General features: G+C 41.6%; 1 protein-coding gene across 1 annotated transcript in view; it reads right to left on the bottom strand.

Annotated features, from left to right (window-relative positions):
* JAK1 (Janus kinase 1) overlaps positions 1 to 23,064 on the bottom strand; it is a 169,851-nt gene that overhangs the window by 102,451 nt on the left and 44,336 nt on the right. The window contains 1 exon segment of the mRNA XM_029618043.1: positions 7,328 to 7,526. Coding sequence (XP_029473903.1) covers positions 7,328 to 7,496 — 169 coding nt within the window. The 5' untranslated portion in view covers positions 7,497 to 7,526.

Raw genomic sequence — 23,064 nt, 5'->3', positions numbered from 1 at the left:
TCCACGTCACCACCTTGGTGCTCACTCCCAAGCTTTCTCATTTTATTCACAAGTCTCCTATGCGGGACAGTATCAAAAGCTTTGCTGAAATCCAAATAGATAACACTGAGCACTCTTCCTCGATCCAATTCTCTAGTCACCCAGTCAAAAATATCAATATGATTTGTCTGATAGGATCTTCCCCTAGTGAATCCATGCTGCCTCAGGTCCAGCAACCCACTGGATTATAGATAGTTCACTATTCTTTTCTTCAGCAGAGTCTCCATTAATTTTTCCACAACTGAGGTGACACTAACAATACAAGCTTGCTATGATTATTCACTCATTTATATACAACATACACTCCCCCTGGATTTCTTCAAAATTGAACATCCACATCCCCTTAGGTCAGCAAACTTAATGCTACTCAATGCTCCATCTTCAAAGCTAGCCTATCTTGATGAAACCAGAGAATGGGCCTTCTCCTCAGCCGGTCCGCTCCTGTGGAATATTCTACCAAAGGAAGTTAATTGCCTCCGCGAAAGAGCTTTCTTTAAAAAAGCATTAAAAACCCACCTCTTCAAAAATGCTTTTCCAACATGATGCGACAATCTATTTTCCCCAACGCTACTCCCTTCTGAAGTTCCTTTAGCCCCCCCCCCCCCAAATTACCTGTAAATCTTCCCCACGATCCCTAATGCTCATGTTATCCTATGTTTGATATTATTCATAATATCTTAACTATTTAATAGTGACTTTATTGACTAGCTGTTACTGTATGCCTGTAACTTCCATGCCATTAGCAATGGTAACATGGAATAGACTTAGTTTTTGGGTACTTGCCAGGTTCTTATGGCCTGGATTGGCCACTGTTGGAAACAGGATGCTAGGCTTGATGGACCCTTGGTCTGACCCAGTACGGCATTTTCTTATGTTCTTATGTGTATTCATGCTATATGATGTTTGGCTTTACCCATCTTGTTGATTCACTTAACAGTTTTTCATTAGCTAGTTGACATATGTATATTCTTAATGTACCCCCCTCTGAATGTAAGAAGGGCGGGTAATAAATGCATTTAAATAAATAAATAACCATCCTGTAGTTTCTGGCCTCCTCTCTGCTACTACTCCTGTGAAGCAGGACCACCACTGCTCTTCTCCTATCCCATGGCACCACTCCTGTTTCCAGGTATCTACTGAACAGGTCCTTCAGTAGTCTTGCCAGCACATCTCTTGAGCTCTCCCAATATCCTGGGCTGTATCTCATCTGGCCCCATGACCTTGTCTGCTTTCAGTTTGCCTAGCTCCTCTCATACATTCTCTTCTGTAAACGGAATTTCGTCTACTTCATCCCCATCTTCAGTCTTGTTAACCAGCAATGGTCCTTCCCCAGGGTTTTCTTTAATGAATACCAAACTGAAGAATTTAATATTTCCTCCATTTTTGTTACTCTCTAGATATTGCTCCTTCTTGTTACGGAATTTAGTGGAACCAAGACAGCAGACCGCTTACCTTGTCTTGTAGAGTTCAGGAATACCCGGATAGTCCGTATTCTGACTCCAGATGCTTGGTAGCGGAGGAACCAAGAAGACGATCCAGAGACAGGCGGCAGGCAAAGAAGTCCAAAAGCAGTCCGGGTCAGGGCAAGAGGCAGCAGGAAACAAACAAGCAGAACCTCCGTAGAGAAGAACTCGTGGCCGAAGCAACACAGGGGTGAAAGGCTTCTCTTTAAATAGAGCTAGCCTTCCCGCACTGTAGAGAACTTCCGCCGGCAGTCGCCTTCAAAAAGGGGGCGTGGTCAACCCCTGTTCGCGCGGAGCTGCACCGGCTCGGAGGCCGACGTCGGGGGAGGACGCCAGTGCCATTGGGAGCCCTCCTACAGGTGACACTTCTCACCTTTCAATTTCACTATACCACTTCTGACCTCCCTTCTTTCAGTGATATATCTGAAAAATGTTTTGTCTCTTCATTTTACCTCTTTGGTCATCCTTTCTTCCACTTGACCTTTTGCTTTCCTTATTTCTTTCTTCTTCTCCCTCAGTTTTAACAGATATTCTTCCCTGTGTTCCTTTTTTTTCGGTTCCTTTATACTTCCTGAATGCTATTCTTTTTGCCTTTATTTTTTCAGTCACCTCCTTAGAGAACCAGATAAGTTTCTTGTTTACTTTTCTAACATACAGATTTGTTGCCTTTTTAATAGCTCCTTTTAACTTGGCCCACTGTTGTTCCACCTCACCCATTTTCTCCCAGTTCTTTCTCCAGGTACATCCCCATTTTGACAAAGTCCATATTTTTGAAATTCATAACTCGGGTTTTCGTGTGACTTCTCTGAATGCTATTCACAAAATCGAACCACACCATCTGATGATCACTGATGCTCAGGTGAACACCTACCTGAACATTCTGGCTATCAGTGTAACTGGTGGAAAAGCATACATAAGATCTGCATTCCAATCAAACAGAAAAGTATCCTGAACTGATCTGAGCTCACTGGAAAGAAAGGAACACAACTTTTTCAGTTTTCTTTTTTGTTCTGACACAAATAGTTCAATTGCTGGAAGTCCCCATAGGCTGAACAGTGTCTTGGCTGAGGACTACTATAGAGACCCATTTGTGTGGTTGAAAACTCTACTGAGGTGATCTGCTAATGTGTTGGAGCTCCCTGGAAGGAGGTCACTTGCAAGACAGTTTGATATTTGCATGCCCATTCCCATGTCTTTAACACTTTGTGGCGCAGAGTCCATGACCCTTATGCCTCCGTGTTTGTTCACACAGTACATGGCTACTTGATTGCTGGTTTGAATGAGAATGCTCTTCCCCTGGAGGAAGTAAGTGAATGAATGTTGTTAGACCATATCTGATCATTCTCAATTCAAAAACGTTGATTTGAAGCTGTTTTTCTATGCATGACCACATTCCTCAAGTTCAAAAGGGTCCTGTGTGGGCCCCCCAACATAATTTGGTGAGGAAGTAGAGTGACCATGTCTCCTAAAGGATGTACGGATCTAACCACCAGCATAGAACCTGCTTTATTTTCTGGGAAATTCTCACGTCAATGTTTGAGTTAGCTGGTCCTATTGGAAACGGACACCCCGTATGTGAAGGCAGGTTAGTAAAACTACGTGAATTGCTGCCACTATGTGCCCAAAATGACTAGAACTTCTCTAGCCATTGACTGTTGCATACTTGACAGTTTATATATAAGGGATCCAAGAGTATTTGCCTGATCTAACATAGTAAATGTTGGCTGAAAACGAACCAAGTAGTCCATCTAGTCTGCCCAGCAATTTTTTTTATTTTATTCTTAGCATAATTGTTGCTCTTCAGTTACCCCAGTAACACAGGTTTTCTTTTTCTTTGTCTCCATCATTTAGCCACTAGGAATCCTCTGTGTTTATCCTTTTGAATTCCGCTACTGTCTTTGTCCTAACTACCTCCTCTGAGCAGTAAGGACAAAGCCACTACTCAGCCACCACCCTTTCTGTGAAAAAATAATTCCTGACATTGGTCCTGACTCAACCTCTTTGGAGCTTCATATTATGACTCCTTGTTCTAGAGTTTTCTGATGGGAGGAAAGTACCACATTCCAATTAATTTGATTTTCTACGAGGGAATCAGAGTTGATTTCTCGAATTTCATTAGGAATCCTACTGATTGTAGCAGTTGTACCAACTTTTGCAGGGAGGTTAACACACTTTGCTCGGAGTTCGTCATCACAAGCCAGTCATCCAGGTAAGGGAAGACTCGGATGTCCTGACACTGCAGATGCGCTGCTGCTACGGTCAGGCACTTGGCAAAGATTCTCAGTGCTGCTGAGAAGCCAAAGGGGAGTACTCTATACTAACAGTGAGAAAAGTCCACCATAAAACGCAGGTACTGCCAGTGGGAGGGATGGATAGAAATATGAGCGTAAGCATGCTTTATATCCAAAGTGCACATCTACTCTCCCTTCTGATGGGAATGTGGAAGGAATGCATTTTAAATTTCTCCCGAGCATATGCTTGTTCAGGCATATTAAATACAGAATAGGTTTCAGTCCCCCTGGAGAAGAACCCCTGGTCATGGTGATGAGGAGGAATGGATTCTGTCACCCACTGTTCGAGAAGCAACTCCACTTCCAGGCAGAGCTGCACTGAATGAAACAGATCCAGATTGAAGACTGAGCGATGAGAAAACATGGGAAGCTGGGAGAAATGCAAGCGGTATCTAGACTTCACAATTTTGAAAACCCAGTGATCTATTATTGATCTTGTGCCACTGTTTCCAATAGTGATGGAAATCTCACACACACACCAGCAGAGAGGACTATTGCTGGGTTTGAAAGGTGATCAAAAATTTGGTCGAGGTTTTGGCTGGGCTTGCTGTGTTGTTTTTGGTTGATGGTGCTCAGGCTGTCGAGTACGAGCCAGAAGTTGCTGCTGTGACAGAAGTAAAGGCAGCATCCAGTATTGTTGGAATTGCCAGAAGGGGCGTCTCAGGAAAAAAGGTAATTTAAAAGCATAATAAGTGCGCCTTACAGAAGATTGCTATTCTTGTCCCAAAGATAGAGTCTGACCCCACACATGCTGTTCCTTAATCTAAGCAACCGTTTCCCTGAGCTTTTCTCTGAAAAGTTTACCACCCAGGCAGGGGACATCCACTAACATGTGATTATACATCATCGCGTAAGCTACTGGCTCTCAACCAAACAATTCAGCGTGACCCGATGGATGCTCTCGAGATGCATACTCTTGTATCAAATGCCTGGTAGATAGAAGAAGATGGTGTATATACTCTTCCACAGGGTATGCAGTTCTGCCATCACCGGGTGGAAGAAACAATTTGAGTGTTTGTAGTCATGTAAGTACTGAACCATATAGAATTGGTGTGCAGAGATCCGTGTATTAAGTATGGAGCTCTGAAACATCTTTTTACCAAAATTATCTAATAGCCGAAAGTCCTTCCCTGACAGATCATTTGAGTATATCCTTGGTTTCTTTACTCTTTTAGGGGCTGATTCTAACACAAATGATTGGCGGATTAATTGCACTAGTCCAAATACCAGGGATTTTTGAACTCCTTACTTAAGGTCTAGTTTCCTTGCAACTTGGGCTCAGGAAATAGCTTTTCCCACATTCTGGTTTGCAATTCTTGCAGGATATCAAGGATCAGGATTGCTGCTGACTCTGCTGGTATTCCCAGAATTTGAAGGATGCCAAAGATGTTTGCATGAGGATCTTTGCCCTTATACACATTAACTCCTAGTGCTTTTCCTAACTTGTCCAGGAATCTGGAGTAGGATAGATCCTCCCATAGAAATAAGTGTTCCGGAGTGTCCGGAAAGGATTCTGGTTGATCCCTCTTCAAAGCCTATAGGTGTGGGAACACTGATCCAGGATCCAAATGATGAAGGTGACTGAGGAGGGGTCCTTGGTTGCCTCAGATGGGTATAATCCTGATGGATATCCTCTCACTGGTTGAACTCTGCTGTAAATGAATGCTTACAGCAGAACTCGAACAACCTACCGAGAGTTCCAATGGAGTATCCACCCAAATCGAGGATACTGGGACTCTCTCATGGGAGTAAATCTGATATCCAAGAAAGGTTGGAAGGTACCTTCCTTATCCTTAGGCATTACAGAGGTAAAGAAATTCTTCACCAACTTTGCTATTTGGTTGAGAGGCTGACATGCCATTTGCCCTGCTTTGGGCTGTGGAACATCCTCTTCTGATACCAGAATGGAACCTTGCACATCTTCTGGGCTCTGCAAAATTTGAAATGGAGGCCAAAATGTGAGAGGTACAAGAGAGCAATTGGGATCTGGAGTCTCCAGGCGCAGCCCTTATTTGATTAATTTTTTGGTTTAAGGGCTCTGGCATTTGGTGGAGTAAGAGTATCATATTCCCCTCTGCCCTGTCAAAATTCTATGAGGCCAGCATACAGCTGCGTCTGAAACACTGCAGCAGGTTACATAAAAAATGGAGCAACTTGCCCTGATGGTAAAGGTGTCAAGGACCAATACATTTCATGTTCCAGGGCTCGATGCATTAAGTGCATTGAGGATTTATGTGCCAATGGTGCCAATGTCTTTTGCTTCGATAATGCCATGGATTTATGCATTGATGGCACTAATGCTCCGTGCCATCAACAGTGTCAAAGCACCTAAGACTGTGCTTTTTGTGTGCCGACTGCTCTGGTGACTTCGCAGAGTGGTGCTTTTTCTTCCTCGACACATGTCAGTTTTGATTACTCAACCCAGAGGATTCGGCCTGTTCCGCCGATGGTGAAGATACGTATGAGATGCTCCAGGCTCCAGCTCAACTCAATTCCCAGGAAGGTATATAAAGCTACACTTTGGGAGGAGGACTGACTGCGGCTTTTGAGAGATTTATGCAGTTCCTCCATTTTCCAGGCTCTCAAGTTTTGAGTATCGGGCACATCTGTCCACAATTGTAGCAGTTGGCCTAGTCATTATCTGGTCCCAGGAAGCAGTAGCAGAGGTAATTTGACACCAGGGGTAAAAGTAACAGTTTAAGTTGCGTCAGTAGCAGTCAATGTACGTTGGTTGAGTTTGTCTGTATTATTAATTTTGTGTATTTTATGGATGTTTTTAATTGTGATCTGCTTAGGACTGAGGATAATGCGGAATATAACTGTTTTAAATAAATAAAATAAATGTTTCAGTAATAGACATACTTATACCACATATACAATCCTTGAACCCACTCATGGCAGATTTCTTCTTACTGGATATGGTGAAGAAAGATGTATTCAGTATGCAATAAACAGATAATTACGAAAAAAAAAAAAAAAAGAAAGACGTATTCTGCTTTTCTCTTTTTTTGGAAGCAATGAACAGTGCTGTTTGGGAGCTGCTGAGGCAGCAAGGCAACTTTAAAGAAAAACATTTCTTCACAGAAATACAGAGAGATAGAAATACATGTCCGTGCTGGTGCTCGGTTGAAAAAAGACTGAGGGAGCTCAAGAGGCAAGGCCAGAGCGGGTATTCCCACACAAGCACACTACAGCAAAAGCTCTACTAGCTAAGAGAAAGAGGACCATTCGGTGACAGTGGATAACGTCACTCACATGTTATGGCTAATTCAGCCCTGCTTGTCAACAGAGAATATAAGATTATTGAACTAATATAATACATTTTTTGACTAGCTTTCAGGACCTTGTATTCGCTTCCTCAGATTAAGAGTCAGCTCCTGAAAGCTAGTCAAGAAATGTATTATGCCAATAAAAAGAGATCACCTTATATTTTATTATTGACTTTTACTTCCATGCATTCAAATGGATTAATATGATAAACACATTAATGTATTTTAAAAAGCAGAAAAAACCAAAAAGAACCTTAATACTCACTGCATTTAAGGGCAGCCTGGATACACAAATCTTCTACTGTGTACTCTCCTTTGGAGTAATAGATTGGAGAGAACTCAATTAAGTAAAATACTATCTCCAATCCTTGTCGTGGAGCCTCCACATTTGGTTCACTTTTTTTCGAAGTTCTCATTTTTGCACAAAATGCCATTGCATTGCAGTCTTCTCATACATATAGACACTATTTAGAAAAAATAAAATAAACAGAACACAATAAAAACTTCTTAATAAGTGAGCTATTTGTTTAACTGCATACTAAGGGGGTCATTTATCAAAATGCTATAAGGTGTTTTTGCATGCGTTAAGGGCTTATCGCATGCGAAAAGCGCTGTTAACACATGCGATCGCACCATATCGTATGGTGCGATGCAAATCCGAAAAAGAGGAGTGGGCTTGCCATATTGTGAAGTCCTATTGCATGGCTTTAACTGCACCTTTTTCTGTAGTGTTAAGGATGAGTGAGAGAAAGAGCGAGAGAGAGAGAGACTAGCCATAATGTCCTCACCCTAGATAGGTATTTATATCTGTATGGGAGGCCCACCTAGTAACTTGAGGTGAGGTTTAGGTATTAATGTAGGAGGTTAGGGGCCACTTTGACATTCAAAGTGAGACATACAGACAGAACAGTGCTCTCTTGTGAAGATTTGATGACCCTCGGAGTGAGGAAACTCACCCAAAGATGAGATTTGTGCAATGTTCTCTCAACCTAGCTTGATGTTATCCAGGTAGAGAGTCTCTCTCTCTCTCTCTCTCATTAAACATGGTCCCCCCAGTGGTTGTATGTAGGAAATACAGTTTGCAGTAACTTAGTTCTTCGCATAGGTATTAGCGCATATTGCGATAAACTACCTATTACCATAAAACATGCCCCTTTTTCTATCACATGCGCTATTTAGTGCATTTTGATAAATCCAGGCCTAAACTTTAAACAAAATTACAATAAAGGCTGTCAACAAGATTGGGAGCCAAACTGCAGATCTACCATATACTTTTAACTACTTAACATAGTTTCTGAATCACTGCAACATTCCCATGCTAAAATAAACCTGTATAACTACCTGAAGCAGGTATATGCAGATGAGGTCAAGCCCCCACTAATCTCTCCTTACACACAAAGCATCCAGTTTTCTTGTGCTTCAAAATTCTGTATGGGGCAGATGGGGGCCAAGTCCCTGGCTGCCCTAGATAACTTGGGTGCCTTGCACAGCCTCATATTGCCTCAGGCTAGAAGTGGAGCATGAAAGTGGGAGTTGAAGCCCACTGTGGGAGATACTGTTGCGCCTCCTTGGATTTGAATCATGGAGATGCTGGTTGGTTCAGGTACCACAGAGGAACAAGGGAGTAGGGAGGTTTCTGGAGATTGGTATAAAAGGGTGGGGGGACTGTCTTCCTGTCCTTTTGCCATTGTGAAGAGACTGCAACCTTCCCACCCACCTTCTAGTTTTGCATTTTGTGTTATGTTACTGTCGCAGCTTGTGCATGGCTGGATGCGATACCAGTGTGCAGATGACTTACATGGTGGTTTCAATAAACTAGCTGGGCGAGCTGGATGGTCAACAATAGAGAACCCTGGGTGAAGTGGGTGCAGTTGGGCACAGTTGTACCTGGCATGGACTCCTTTCTGGGCCGAGGTGGGGCCTGTACATGGAAGCAGCACAGGATTGTTGCCTCCATTGGATAGTTTGTGGATTCGTGACGTATAAGAATTTTAAAATAAATATAATGATGATAGATGGCCGTAAAAGTGAGTCATCTCGCTGGTGGATGCTCACCGGGGCTAATGTAGGGTTGACAGTATTATTTAAGCTTGGTTACTGACATGTACTTGTCAGTTAATAAAGCTGCAGCCGTTTGATTCCCACATATAATTACGTCCAGTCTATTATTAGTGCTGCAGTAGTCATGTTTATTTGTAGAGGGCAGGTGCAGGGAGAGACTAAAATGTCCTGGCTGCCCATGTTATGTAAATTACTACAAATGAACATGAACCTGAAATTTTGCTTGAAAGCAAGAAAGTTTAATGGTCTTCAGCAATAAAACATTCTGGCATTCCTTTCCTCATATCAGTTTCCCAGTATGAACCTCAACGTTAGACCCTATTTTATATTATACACAAACAGATATACAAAAGAAGCATTTCAACTTAACCAACAATGTTTTGTTTTTTTTTTGTTTTTTTTTTTTTACTTGTTGCAATTTTCATATTGCAGTTTACCAAAACTTTTCTTGGAAAGAAAATGTGGGATATGAGAAAGAAGAGAGCTGCTGAGGAATAGCTGAATAAGCAAGAGCACCTGGGCAGAAAGGTTAAAACAATATATACAAATCATCATAAATTAACATGGATTCTATTAAACTTGTCAAATTTTTGAATTTGGGGATTTAGGTGCAATTGTTGCATGTTTAATATAATACATATAAATATCATATAATATCCAAAAACAAACAATATTCATAATTACACTTACTACACATACAATTTGTATAATAAACAACAAAACAATGAAAGTTTCAAAAATTAAATTATGTAAAGTACCAGATTATATATGGCACTCAGATCCCTTCTAGCCCTCACAAACAGAAAGGGAATCACAGTACCACACTCCTGACTAAATGTAATCAAATGTGCAGCGTGAGAGGCGTGAGCTGAGACCTTTACTTTCAAATGAAAATATGAGACAAAAATCTATTAAATATGGAAAGGAGATGGCTCTGGGGATGGATTTAAGAATCTGCTACGTTTAAATAAGAAATTAAAAACCAAAAGTTTAGGAGGCACTTTTGCTTTACCAAATGAACAAATCTTCATTCTAAAATGGAATTGAAATTGTATGCTAGAACATAAATGTACAATGCATGAAGCCAGAAAAGATAAAGTATGCATCTCTTCTGAAAATAAGCCATAATAAATATTATAAAATGATCTGTAGCTTTATGTCCTTAAAATTGCCTGTTAAAAGAAATGCCAAATCTGTTCATGACATAATTGCTCTTCAAACTCACTGCACTTTTACTACATTTAATAACTCATCCTTCCCATTATAGCTCCAATTCCAGGAATACCAAAGAACTGTAAGCGATGTCTCGCTTACAAAAAACTGGGTGCAACCCATCAATGTCCGCGCAACACAATATTTATTGCAGACTGTTTCTTATATTCTTGCCTGTAATATTAACATATCAATTAGATGTTATATTGCCATCTTGTAAAATTGAAGCTATGCAAAACTCAAGGTTTGTTTGTTTTTATATTTCTTAATACAACAATTACCCCAGGACAACTATGCAACCTTAAAACTAGTTAGTGAATAACACTCTGCCACTTTTATCTACTTTCAGCTGTATTAAAGTTCATCTTGCTATCTGGCTTCAAATTCATATTTAGTTTAGCACATTCAAAACTGAAAAAATAGAGGAACAAGCAAAACCCACTGTGGATGGCCCAAAAATTATATTCTGAAGTGATAAATATATTAATTTTATAAATAGGCATTATAGATTGTGGAAAAATCACTATACATGCCCTTTTTTTTTTTTAAATAACCGCTGAAATTTTAACCATATCCCATAATGACCCTTTTTTTAAAGTAACATCCTTTTTTTAATAAGCAAAATTTACAGCATGAATATGAAACGTCACTTAGCATTTCATGTTGAGACAGCTCAACTTCAATTCAAAAAATTAATTGTTCAATAATATTGTTCATGGTTCAAAATATGAGTGGGATCCTGGACAGCAGAGGGAGGAGAAAGCAGTCCAAATAGTGACATTCTCTTCCTCCCACAGCTGGTGATCAGTATCAAAAGTGGGGGAGTCAGTGGGAAAGGAGGGGGTGAGAATCAGCATAAAGATGAGAAAGAGGGGGAGGACCAGCAGGTTGTGGTGGAGGATGAGAGATGGGATGGGGCTAGTTGGGGGTCTCTGTGTGTGAGAAAGCAGATAGGGGATGGGTGGGTGAAGAGAAGAATCAGCACTGGGGTGCATGAAGGTGTGTAAGAGAAAATAACAGTGCTGAGGTGTAAGTGTGGTTGCATGCGTGACAGAAAGGGAGCATCAGTGTTAGGGTGCACGCATGAGAAATAGAGCACATCAGCACTAGGGTGTGTGTGTGAGAGAGAGAAGGAATCTGCGCCAGGTGGGGAGGGAAAGTGAGAGGGGAAATCCTCCCTCACTGTCCCTCCCATGAATATCCTTGCCTCTACCTACTCATTCTTCCGCCACCCCTCAAACCTCTTTCCCTCCTCGTGTCCCCATCTCCAATTCTTCCTCCCTCCCTCATTTTCGATCTGATCCTTCTCCCCCATCCTGGATCCTCTCCTCCCCCACTCCCCCCTCCATTTCCAAGCACCCATTCACCATGCTGATCCTACAGCCTCCTCCTTCCTTGTACCAATCATTGTAATCCATTTTCCCCAAAACACAACCCCCCCCCCCCCCCAAAAAAAAAAACAAAAAACCCTGATTATCTAGGCACATAAGAAATGTAAAAAAAATTACCGTTTATAGTTTAAAAAATTAAATTTAATATACAATCTATGTAAAGAATTTTGTAAACTTTGTCACAGAATTTTCTAACTTTTGCCATAGAATCTAATCCTGAGCTGCCACAGGAAAACTGGTGGCTGTACTAATTTGTACATTCTTACAAAAGGATATTAAGAGCTACATACCAAGATCATCTTGGTACATAGTTATATTTTGTTACCGGAAACTTCAGAATTGCTTTATTCCAGTCAATATCTTAAGGACAACCAAATAGAATGCCTGGTATTTCTGGTGACAATTCCCATAAAGCATGCCTAACAACTTAAGCTAGGCAACATTTCAATTTTATACAAGCTGCCCAGCACAAACTATAAGCACTTGAAATCTGGGAACTCTCAGCTTCAGTAGTGCTAAATTAAGTTTAATGACTGCAAGACAACTACATTGGCAATATAAAAGGATCTGTAATTGCCAGACTTGCAAGGATGATACATTATCTCACTACTTGTAAAGTAATTAAATTCTCCAACCTCAAAACTGACTCATTAATAGTCTTATAAGCAACTGTCTTACAAAACAACTGGGCTCTCTTCCGGAATGCAGGGTACCTGGAGCATTAGCCATATGAATGGTAATTGCTAAGGAAACTATGCAACAATGCTTTACATTCCTGCAATACAGACCTTTTCTCGTTATGTGCTTTGAGAAAACAGCCACTTAACAGATACATAAAGCAAATCAATCCATAAGCGTCTATAACATTTAATAGCCCAAGCACATTAGTCAATCGGCCTCAATGCCTTGCTGTTCCCTCTGTCCCAAAGGGATATTCAAGCTTAATATTCTGTTATTTAAAGTCCAGTTATTTTTCTTTAGCTGTTGGACAAATGTCATCTGATGTCTTCTATCCTTAGGGACATTCATTTTCAGTTTTTATTGTTCTTTATTTTTCCCAGAAATTTATCAGGATTTATTATAACAAAAATAAAAACAGGAGAAAATCAGTCGAAAAAAAAAGACTCATTTTTCCAAGCAAATATCAGAGGCTTATTTTGGTGGACAGAAACCAGGACCATAAAACAATATTAAGCAGATTCCCTCTCCTCCCTCCACTGTAACAGCATTCATCCTTCCAGGCTTTTCTTCTCTTTTTCAGTCACTTGCTTACTGAAGCACTGAACTTCTGCTCTTGTACAGGACACCAGGGAGCTTGCAAAGAAGTGCTTCTGATGGACAGGGCCTCCTTCAAACACATTTGCAACAGACTGCAGGTGCTGTGGCTGCTTGAGGGGTGATGAGGCAAGACTTGAAACATGGCATGGGTGGCACTGGAGGGGGCTTGAAAACAGCATGCACTTTGGTTCACAGCTGGAGGCCTTGAAATGCTGTCTCTGCAGCCCCAGAGCAGATTTTTAATCATCCTAAATTTAGGGTGAATATCAGTTTAAATCGATTGTCACCTTTGGAAAAATCTGGAAATTTATGGGGAAAAATTAGTTTAAACTGAAAATGAAGGACCCTATCTATTCTCCATGTTATTTTAAGGTACTATATTAGATAACCTCAAATAGAGACAGAGCTAAACCATGGTCAAATAGAACAAACATTTTCCAAAGCAGGTCAAGACCTATTGATCTCTATGTTTTAGTATGGCAAGGTCCAAAAACTTAAAACAGCATTAATGTGATAAGGGCAATGGTTGGTGGGCACCATTTTGAAGGATGGCATTGACTGGGCCTGGAGACAAGAGGTGCTCTAGGCCTCCATTACCTCACTAACGATGCTTCTTTGAGGTATGGGCAGTTATAGGGGGTGGGAGTCTGGAGACCCCCTAGACCACCAGGGTCTAGTTTTTATGTAAGGAGGCTGTAATGGCCTTGCCCCACCACACCTAGGTTAGGTAGTGCTCAGATTTGTCCCATTCATTTGCACTAATCAGGCAGAATGATAAGGAAGGTGAAATTTAAACATGACTGTTAATTTCCTTTCCTTAAGTCCAGACAGACTAGTCCAGAATCTACCCAAGACGCCATAGCACTTTTTTTTTCTTTTATGATTGCTTCTTGTTCATAAATACTTAGTATCAGCATATAGGGAGGAGAAAAGAAAGTCTCCAGAGAAGGAAAGCCTTGGATGATATATATATTTAGAAGTCAATATTCAAAAACTATTTAGATGGATAACCTAACAGTTATCTGTCTAAATGGCATAGCCGGCTATATTCAGCCCTTAACTAGCTACCCGGCTAGACTGGCAGTGCTGGAAGCTTACTTAGAGCAGTGCTGGAAGAGCCAGGAGCAGGACAGCGGGTCCCTTGCTCCCAGCAAAAAAAGAAGGTACTGGGGGGAATGGGAAGGTTTCAGGGGAGGGGGTTATCTGCAGCCATTTGTCTTGTTAGCGGGAGGGTGGGAGGGAGCAGGCTATTCATAAAAATAGGGGAAAAAAGTTAATTAAAAAAAAAAATCACAGAGAGTCTCTGCTCCCAGTAACATTTTTTTGGGGGGAGATGAGAGAATGACCAGACAGGGTCTTCATAAGATATTGTAGGGGGGGGGGTTAAGGAGATTGCCCCAGAGCCCCCTAGATTTGAAGGTTTTTCCATTTTCCATGTCATGACAGCACTACTTAGCTGCATATCTTTTAAAGATATGCTGTTAAGTAGACTGTTATCTGGCCACACATTCAAATATAGCCATTTATATTTTTAAGTTATCTGGCTACATGCAGCCAGATAACTTTAAGCAAGTATATTCAGCGGAATGTTTAACCTGCTGAATATACAGGACACAAGTTATCCGGCTAACTTTAGCTGGATAACTTGTCCACTAATCGCCCTTTTGAATATACACCACATAATTTTTGTTCAGATATTTTGGATTGAGGGGAGAGAAAAAAATATTTGTAGATTAGATAAAGACTTGGGCAAGAAACTGACAGGCTTTCCTGCTGCACCCAGCTACACTGGGGAACATGACATCAGAAAAGATTTGTGTTCTTTGTCTCTACTTGCTGGCAAGCTGGGATAACTTATTTGTCTGGACTGGTCTGTCAGGACTCAAGGAAAGGAAATTAATAGGTACACTTAAATTTATCTTTTTTCCAATTTTTGACTAGATCCATAGGGCCAGATTTTGTAACATACACAAAATAGACTCAGCGCGCGCAGGGGCACTTTCTCAGGGTTATGTGCGTAAGTTACGTGCGTAACCCTTTGAACATCTGCCCCATTGTGTTTCCATTTTTTACAATTTTGGGCTAAATCCATTAGTATAATAGATTAAAGTATTTTTTCTCAATTTTGAGCTATAACAATAAGTTTTATGGAAAAAGTTTGTTTCAGTTTCTAGCTTTTGTATGAACATACCTATCCTGAAACTTAGCTGCTGTAAGTTGAATGGTTTGGGAGATAATGTATACAAAGAGAAAGGGCCGGATTTTCAAAGCTCTAAAGTGACTTGCAGGCGCAAAAGGTAAGACAAAGGTCGGGGGGGGGGGAAGGTTAGGGGAAGGGGTGGGAAGGTCAGGCTAGGGGGAATGGAGCGGGAGAAGGCAGCGCTTGCCGACCCCTGATTTTATAACTTGTGCGCACCTGCGCGTGCAAGTTATAAAACTGGGTGTACATGTGCACGCGCCAGGAGGCACATGCACCCTTTTAAAATCTACCCCAAAGTGAATACATACATAAGAGACTTTTTTTTTTTAAAAGAAAAAGTGCTAAAAATGAGAACTCCAAGAAAATGTTGATTAAAATAAACAGTCAAGCATATACATACATACATAAAATTATTAAAATGGAAAAGTAAGACCACCAATGGTTCAAGCTCTAGTATGAATTTCTCATTATCCTGATGAACTTGAACTTTTAGTATCAGTCAATCAGCTGACCAATTCCGCAGACTTTAACAGGTAATGTGTTGAATCTTACCACTGACGCAGCAGTTAAAGAAATTATTTTAAAATATTAATACAGTTTTTTACACATAGTTTTTCTGAGTCCAATAACAGGCATTAGTAAATAATTATCCCAGTTACCTATCAATGAGAGCAATCATTTCATTACACCCTCTGCTGTTGGCATTATTGCTTAAGCAATGCTACCAGAGGGGTGCGGGTAATGTATTTTTTAAAATAAATAAATACATAACAAGCCTCAAGAATTTATAAGTAAGAGAAATAATTTTTTGATCAAACAAGAATGGCCCCTAGCTGGAAGCACTCATAGTGTATCAACCACCTAGTCATGTCTGAAAGAATGAATTTCAGATATTATCCTACTGTACCTTAAAAAAGTAGGAACAACCACAAACATTTAGTTAAACTGCACAAAAAAAAAGCTCTTTTTATGCTTTCTAAGATACAGAACATTGGAAAGAATTATATAAAAGGGATTGATGTTTGTCCATCCATTCATAGGCAAAACAATGCTCCACAAAAGGAATGCAAATTCACCAAATTTCTCAACATTGAAAAACAATCTATAATGTTGGGGGATTTTTTCCTTTTGAAAAGTGTTTAGGAAAATCAATAGAATATTTACTAGAGGTGATATCGTGTTTACATTTCCATGGTATTTATATCCCTCGTAAAAAAAAACAGTTGTGCATTGTGTTTGTGGTCTCTTACATTGAATTCACCAAATTTGGCATGCAGGAATAAAATGTCAATATTTTGGTTGAGCTGAAGAAATAAAAACATCAAGTTCGTTTTTTCAAATAACCGAAGCTCCAAAAATATTCACCATTATTTTCTATGGGAAATTATTAGAACTGTAGAATCTTGAAAAGCACTTTGGTTCAAAACAACACAGGTAGACAGACAGACAGGGAAAAATAACTGAAGCAGCTGATGAAGGATGGTGCTGAAAGGCATCCTCAAAGCTACCTTCCCCATGTTTCCAAAGTAAATATGCACATACTCCTCCCCACATATCTCACACACAAACTTCCACCCATACAACCCCACAATCACATATCCCATCTACACACAAGCCCACATCTCATATAAACCCTTATACTCCAAACACAATATACCCTCAGACTCCACCCACCACACACTCCCCCCTTCTACAAATCTATGTTGGAAGGCCTTCCTGAAGTCATACTCCTGGCATGCTTACCCTGCTTGTTTTTATTCTTATTCCTGAGGAAGTATTAGTTGGGGGGGGGGGGGGTTAAGTCCCTGAAAGTTCTTGCTGCTTAGTTACTCCAATCTTTGTGAATTTGGGTAAATTATGGCACAGATGTGCTAATTATGCAGGCATCACACTGATAAATATAAAATAGCCACTGAAACTCAAACTTGCAAGCTCTCTAAATGTGAGCAGTCCTAATAGCTTTGTAAACAACTCAAAGTTGCTGTCATGGAAAGAATCTATTGTGGCCTAGACCAGACCCTGCCACAGGAAAGAAGGATCCATCAACACTACTGCTGCAGTTACTGGACCATAGCAGAAAGGAGGCTGCCACTACTGGACAGGGTAGTCTCCTGCTGCCAAGGAGAGGCCATGGTAAAAAAAACTGCTATTGTGGAAAAAGAGAGGGAAGGGGGAAGGGGAAGAGGCTGGAATGGGAAGCAGGGAAATAGACTTGAGGGAGAGAACTGGAAAGGGAAGAGACTATTAGTACCAGTGCTCTTAGGCTCCCATGATTGTTTGGCAGCAGGAAACCCACATAATTAACTTGTTGTTGTATAAGTGAAAACCTGCCACACAATCAACATTCCTGAAACTTCCCCACCCCATAATTCAATCATTTGAAGAAAACTACAGAGAGCCTTCACTGAAGATAAAATCTGTTAAAAAATATAAAATGCAGACAAAATTTTTTAAAGCCAATGATGATTAAAAACGTTATTAATGGCATTATTGCAGTACAACACATAACATATGAACTGGCTTATTTTTCACATATGAATTGATTCACTTTTTAAAAATAAGTAAGTGATTAAGCGATTTGTAAAATTTAGTGATAAGTGTTCTTTTATGTAAAGAATTTGTTTGGGGACACGTTCCAACTATTAGATTCTGATTACTGCCATTTTAGTGAGTGTATATATAATAATTTCTGCAAAATTGCACATGCATGATGCAATGGACGCAGAAAACAGGAGGGCAGGCCCAGCAGGTAGGGTTGCCAACTGTCCAGTTTTGGACCGGACAGCCAGGTTTTCAGGCATTCTGTATAGTGTCCAGTCAGAAGTACTGACTGGATACTAAATGTCCGATTTTGTAGGAGGCTCCTCCTTTTTCCCACAGCCTCTTAGTTAGAGGAAGAGAAAGGCAGGTCAGAGCCTATCGGAGGAGAACAATGCTGTATCCTTGCCTCCTTTCCCATACTGTAATTGGACAGCACAGGGAGAGGAGGTGGTTCACAGCACAGCCCTCAGCCCAGTGATTCTTCAGATGCATAGATACACCATTTAGGCAGTTCACTGGCAGGATCTAAAATTTATGCAAATAAGGGGGTACCAAACCCACCAAACCCTCTGGTCCTCAAGTGTCCAGACCTGGTCTATGGAAAAGTTGGCAACCCTACCAGCAGGAGAAACAAATGCTGAGCAGGAAAGGCAAGAGAAGCTGCTAGAAAGGAGGTAAATATATACTGCAGCGGTTTTACACACCCATAGAGTCAGCAGAAACAGCAGATGAGAAGCAGGCAAAGAAAACATTTAAAATTTCTACCAGAGCTTTACAACATCCTCCCAGTCAGTGACAGTATGAAGGGGATGAGCAGCAGGCAGAAAGGGAGCCTGCAAACAAACCCTGTGAAATCTGAGTCCCAGGCAGCTGCTCACATGATCAAGAGGCTAAAGGAAGAAGAAAGGGAAGGGGGAGAAGGCAGACAGCAGTTAAGTGCAGAGAGAATGTGCCAGATGGAGGAAGAAAGGGTCAGGAAGTAGATAGAAAAAAGGATAACAAAGTGGGGTATGCAATTAGCAAAGTGTCCATACTCCTGCACTCTCCCCCTCCCACACAGTCCTCTCCACACTCCCAATGTATGCAACCCACAAACATGCCTCTGTCTCCACCCAACATCATTCACCCCCTTCGAACACCCACACATACCCTCACACCACTGACATCAACTTACCATAAAAACAAAATGACACACCTCTCCCAAACCCCCAGCTACATGCAACCTCCCCATTGCCATTCACACCACCGGAAAGCCACTCCAACACTCACCCCATTGCACACTACGGACACCACCACCACTCACCACCCATAACACAATCCATACCTCCACCCCCATCACCGCAAACCCTACTGTAACAATCTGCTCCTTCTCTGCAAACCTACTTCCCCATTCAGCAACTCAGCTGCTCCTACCACAAAAACATACCATCGCACATATTCCCAACTACAGTCACCTACACTATGCACACACCCCTTCACACCACTACTCTTCTCCAGACTACTCACGCCACCACCATCACATATCACCCCCACACCTCCACCTGCATACCCCAGCAAACCCAGTTGTGACACTCAACCCCACTGCACACCTACTCTCTCCTAGCCACTCACCCATCACAGTACCACCACCACTACCACCCATAATGCATCTCACACCTCCACACAACTATGCACCCCACTGCAAATCCAGCTGTAACACTGCCCCTCCTCCACAGACCTTCTTCCCCACTCCAGCAACTCAGCCCTCTCACACCACAAAACATACAATCACACATATCCCTCTTCACATCTCTAACCACAGTCACCTATAACATTCACACTGCTGGAAACCCTGTCACAAAACTTGCCCCCTCCCCGCCACACACCTGTTTACACTTCACACCACTCACACCACCACTACATATCACTTATACATGTCCCCACACCAACACATTCCTGCAAACCCAGTTGCAATGCTCAGCCTGCCTAGCCATCTTCCTCCTCTCTGTACCACACAATACATTTTGTCACACACAACCCTTACAGTCACATACCACGGCAAACCATGTAACACTTATCCTTCACTTCCTCCCAGAAACACCACATTATCACCCAGTTCCACCCTCACCCATCTTCACCTCCATCCCCACCCTACCACCCACACCAAACACAATCACAAATCCAGTGGAGACACTCGCCTTACACATCTACTCACCAACCCATCACACCCACTCAACCCTCACATTATTGACAGCACCCCATACCATCACCCTCAACCACACTACTACAACAACCACACACCACGCCCACCCATACATACATCCCTCTGCCTCAACATACCCACACACACAAATACATAACCTCCCACACAAACACTATCCACAAATCCTGTGTGCACCACATTCCACTCCCACAACCTAAAACCAAGGTCAGCATCGCAATGCATCTGTGCATTCACACCTCAATGCTCAACTGGAGCAGAGGGACAGGCTGGCATACTACTGAAGTTGATGTAGGAAACCCTGGACCAAGGCTGGCACAATCAGCACTGTAGCAGCAGCAGCAGGCAGCAACAGAAAGATTTCTGGGATTTCCCAAACCTCACCAGAGGAAAAGAAAAGCAACAGATGAGGAAAGGCTGGTGGGGTTTCTCAGGGTCCACCAGTGATAGGAAGACTAGGCAGGAGGTGGAAAGAGGGGAGGGAAGGGTAGAGTAAGAAGAGGGTGGGCATGAGTTAGAGGAGTTAAACAAGAGATAGTTGAGAGAAAATAGAAGAGGGAGTAAGTTACAGGAGTGAGAAGGAAAGGAGATGGCATGGGGAGGAGAGGGAACATGGATTAGAGATGTGCAATTGTTTTTCCCAAATTAGGCAATGTCAACGAAATTTCCTAATTCGGAATGGTTCGGGAGAACCGAAAAACGATTGATTTTTTCCAAAACGGAAAAAATTAATTTTTGAATTAGTGTGTGCTAACTCCCATTAGTGCGCACTAACTCCTGATAGTGCGCACTAACTGCCACTAACGGGAGTTAGCACGCACTAACTCCTGATAGTGCACACTAACCCGAAAATCAGGGTCTCTGAAAAAAAAAAAAACCCGAACCACTGGAAAAGCGAAATTCCTGCAGGGGGGCCCCGAAACAAAGCCAGACACGAAACTTTTACCAGAAGCTCATCTCTAACATGGATGGGGAAAAAGTGGAGAGTGTCAGAGAAATTGTGTACATGTGCGCACACACAGCCTTCCATCCCCCTTCACATCCCCTCTGTATACCCACATCCTCACTATGTCCCCACACAAACTCATCACCCCACACCCACCCGCTCCAGACACCTACCCCACCACCCTCATTCCAAGAAACACACACACACACACACACACATACATGAATACACAGTGGAGGAGGAGAGTGAGGAAGTGGAGAGTGTGGGGAAGGGGGGAAGTGTATGTACACACACACACAGAGACATACAGCACCCCCCCCCCCCCCAGCCCCACCACCCCATGCATACCCTATACCACTCTCCCCCACCTATATCAATACCTCCGCCCCCACACACACATTAGGGAAGGAGGAATGTGAACAGTGTGAGGTGGAGTGTGTATACACACATCCCCCACCCTACACTTCTCCGACCCTCTCCTACTACCCCCACATTCACCTCACCTGTACAACCACCCCCACAATACAAATGAGGAGAGGGGGAGCAGGACAAAGTGGAGAATTAAGGGGGAAACAGTGTCCTCACCTACCCCTTACCACTCACACCCCCCCCCCCCCCGCATTGGTGGGGTTAGTGTGCGAAGCAAATAGGTGTGCAATCCCTAGTTATTTTATGAATTAGTTTTAAAAATATATGACTAAAATAAACCATTTTCCCACTCTCCCATTAGATATCTAGGACTACTTTCTATTGCAAAAAATATAGGGCTATTTTTTTATATAATCTTGAACTGCTATTTTAAGTAATATTACACAGTATTAAGAACCTGGTTTGAGATGATAATGATGACATTTCCTCTTACAAGAATACTATCAATAACATCCCACATCTACAAACATTTTTATCTGACCTCACAGTGTTTTTTGTAATAAAGGAGTCTACTGTAAAACAAGAAGTTTCACCCAGAACTAAAGGAGCCTACCTTCTGGGAATTACTCATCCACAATCAACTCATATATGAGGATCTGAAAGCTACACCCCTGTCAGGTCTTGAAAATCTGGCACGAATAGGACACCAAATAAAAAAGTTATTAGGGGAACACATGCATCTCATAAGCCTGTGTGCAGTGAAGATAAGCAAGAAAGTCTGTCTTCAAAATGATCCTGTTCAGCTAAGCAGACTGTCTTATTACTCTAATTGGATTTTCTACCTAATTATGTGTCATTAATTTGTTCAGCAATTTTGTGTTCTTTTAAACAGCAGTCAGTAACTATTGGTAAAATACTGGAAACCCCTCCTAATATGTTCACTGTATTTACAGTAAGCAGTAGTCATACTGGGGGAATTTCCACACTGGCTTGTTCATGAATTCTAAACAAAAAAAGCTTCCCAAAAAAGTATGAGACATATGTAATATCAAAACCTCCAATAAATGATAACATTTTTCTCTCAAAATCAGTCTCCTCTGTATTAAAGGTTCTATCTGTAATTTTTCTTAATACTACTTTATAAAGGTTCTGAGTTAAGACACTTCTCTAAACAAGTATTCTGGTATACATTATTCTCCAAGGACAAGCAGGATGTTAGAGTCCTCATAAGGGGGTGATATCATCAGACAAAGCCCCAGTCAGTGGCATGACTTCATAGCTTTTAGAGCACTTCTGAGCATGTGCAGGATTGTCCTGCATTGCAGCTATCATGCAGGGCCCTCATCAGTTTCATTTGTTCTGTGGAGACAGTTGGTTTCATTACTTAAAGGTGCATTTCCTCACAACTTGAACTTCTCTATCAGCTGCCTCTTTTCTAGTTTGAAGTTTTTCCAATTTTTAGCTTCCCTAGACAGATTTTTGGATCAATTCCAAGTTTTCTTCTTTTTCTCGTGGCCATTTTCAAACCTATAACAGGTATTGAAGTAGCACTGACTGGGCCATTTTTGCTTGCTAAAATGAGTTGATTTCACATTGGCTATTTTTTTGGCCTGATGTTCACCAAAGAGAAGACCAGCTGCTTCATGAAGTGCCCCAAATGCAGTCACACTATGTATGTCTTGGACTCCTATGACAGGAGTATGTTGTGCCTGGGGCACGACCATGACATTTTGGGATGCTCCACATGTAAGAAGATAAGGGCGATCAAACCTGGGCAGAAATCATAGAAAAGCTGTTTGGGTTA

The sequence above is a fragment of the Rhinatrema bivittatum genome, chromosome 10 (genome assembly GCF_901001135.1).
Source record: "Rhinatrema bivittatum chromosome 10, aRhiBiv1.1, whole genome shotgun sequence".
NCBI lineage: Eukaryota > Metazoa > Chordata > Amphibia > Gymnophiona > Rhinatrematidae > Rhinatrema > Rhinatrema bivittatum.
The sequence above is the reverse complement of the archived record's forward strand: the minus strand, read 5'-3'. Positions and strand labels throughout refer to the sequence as shown.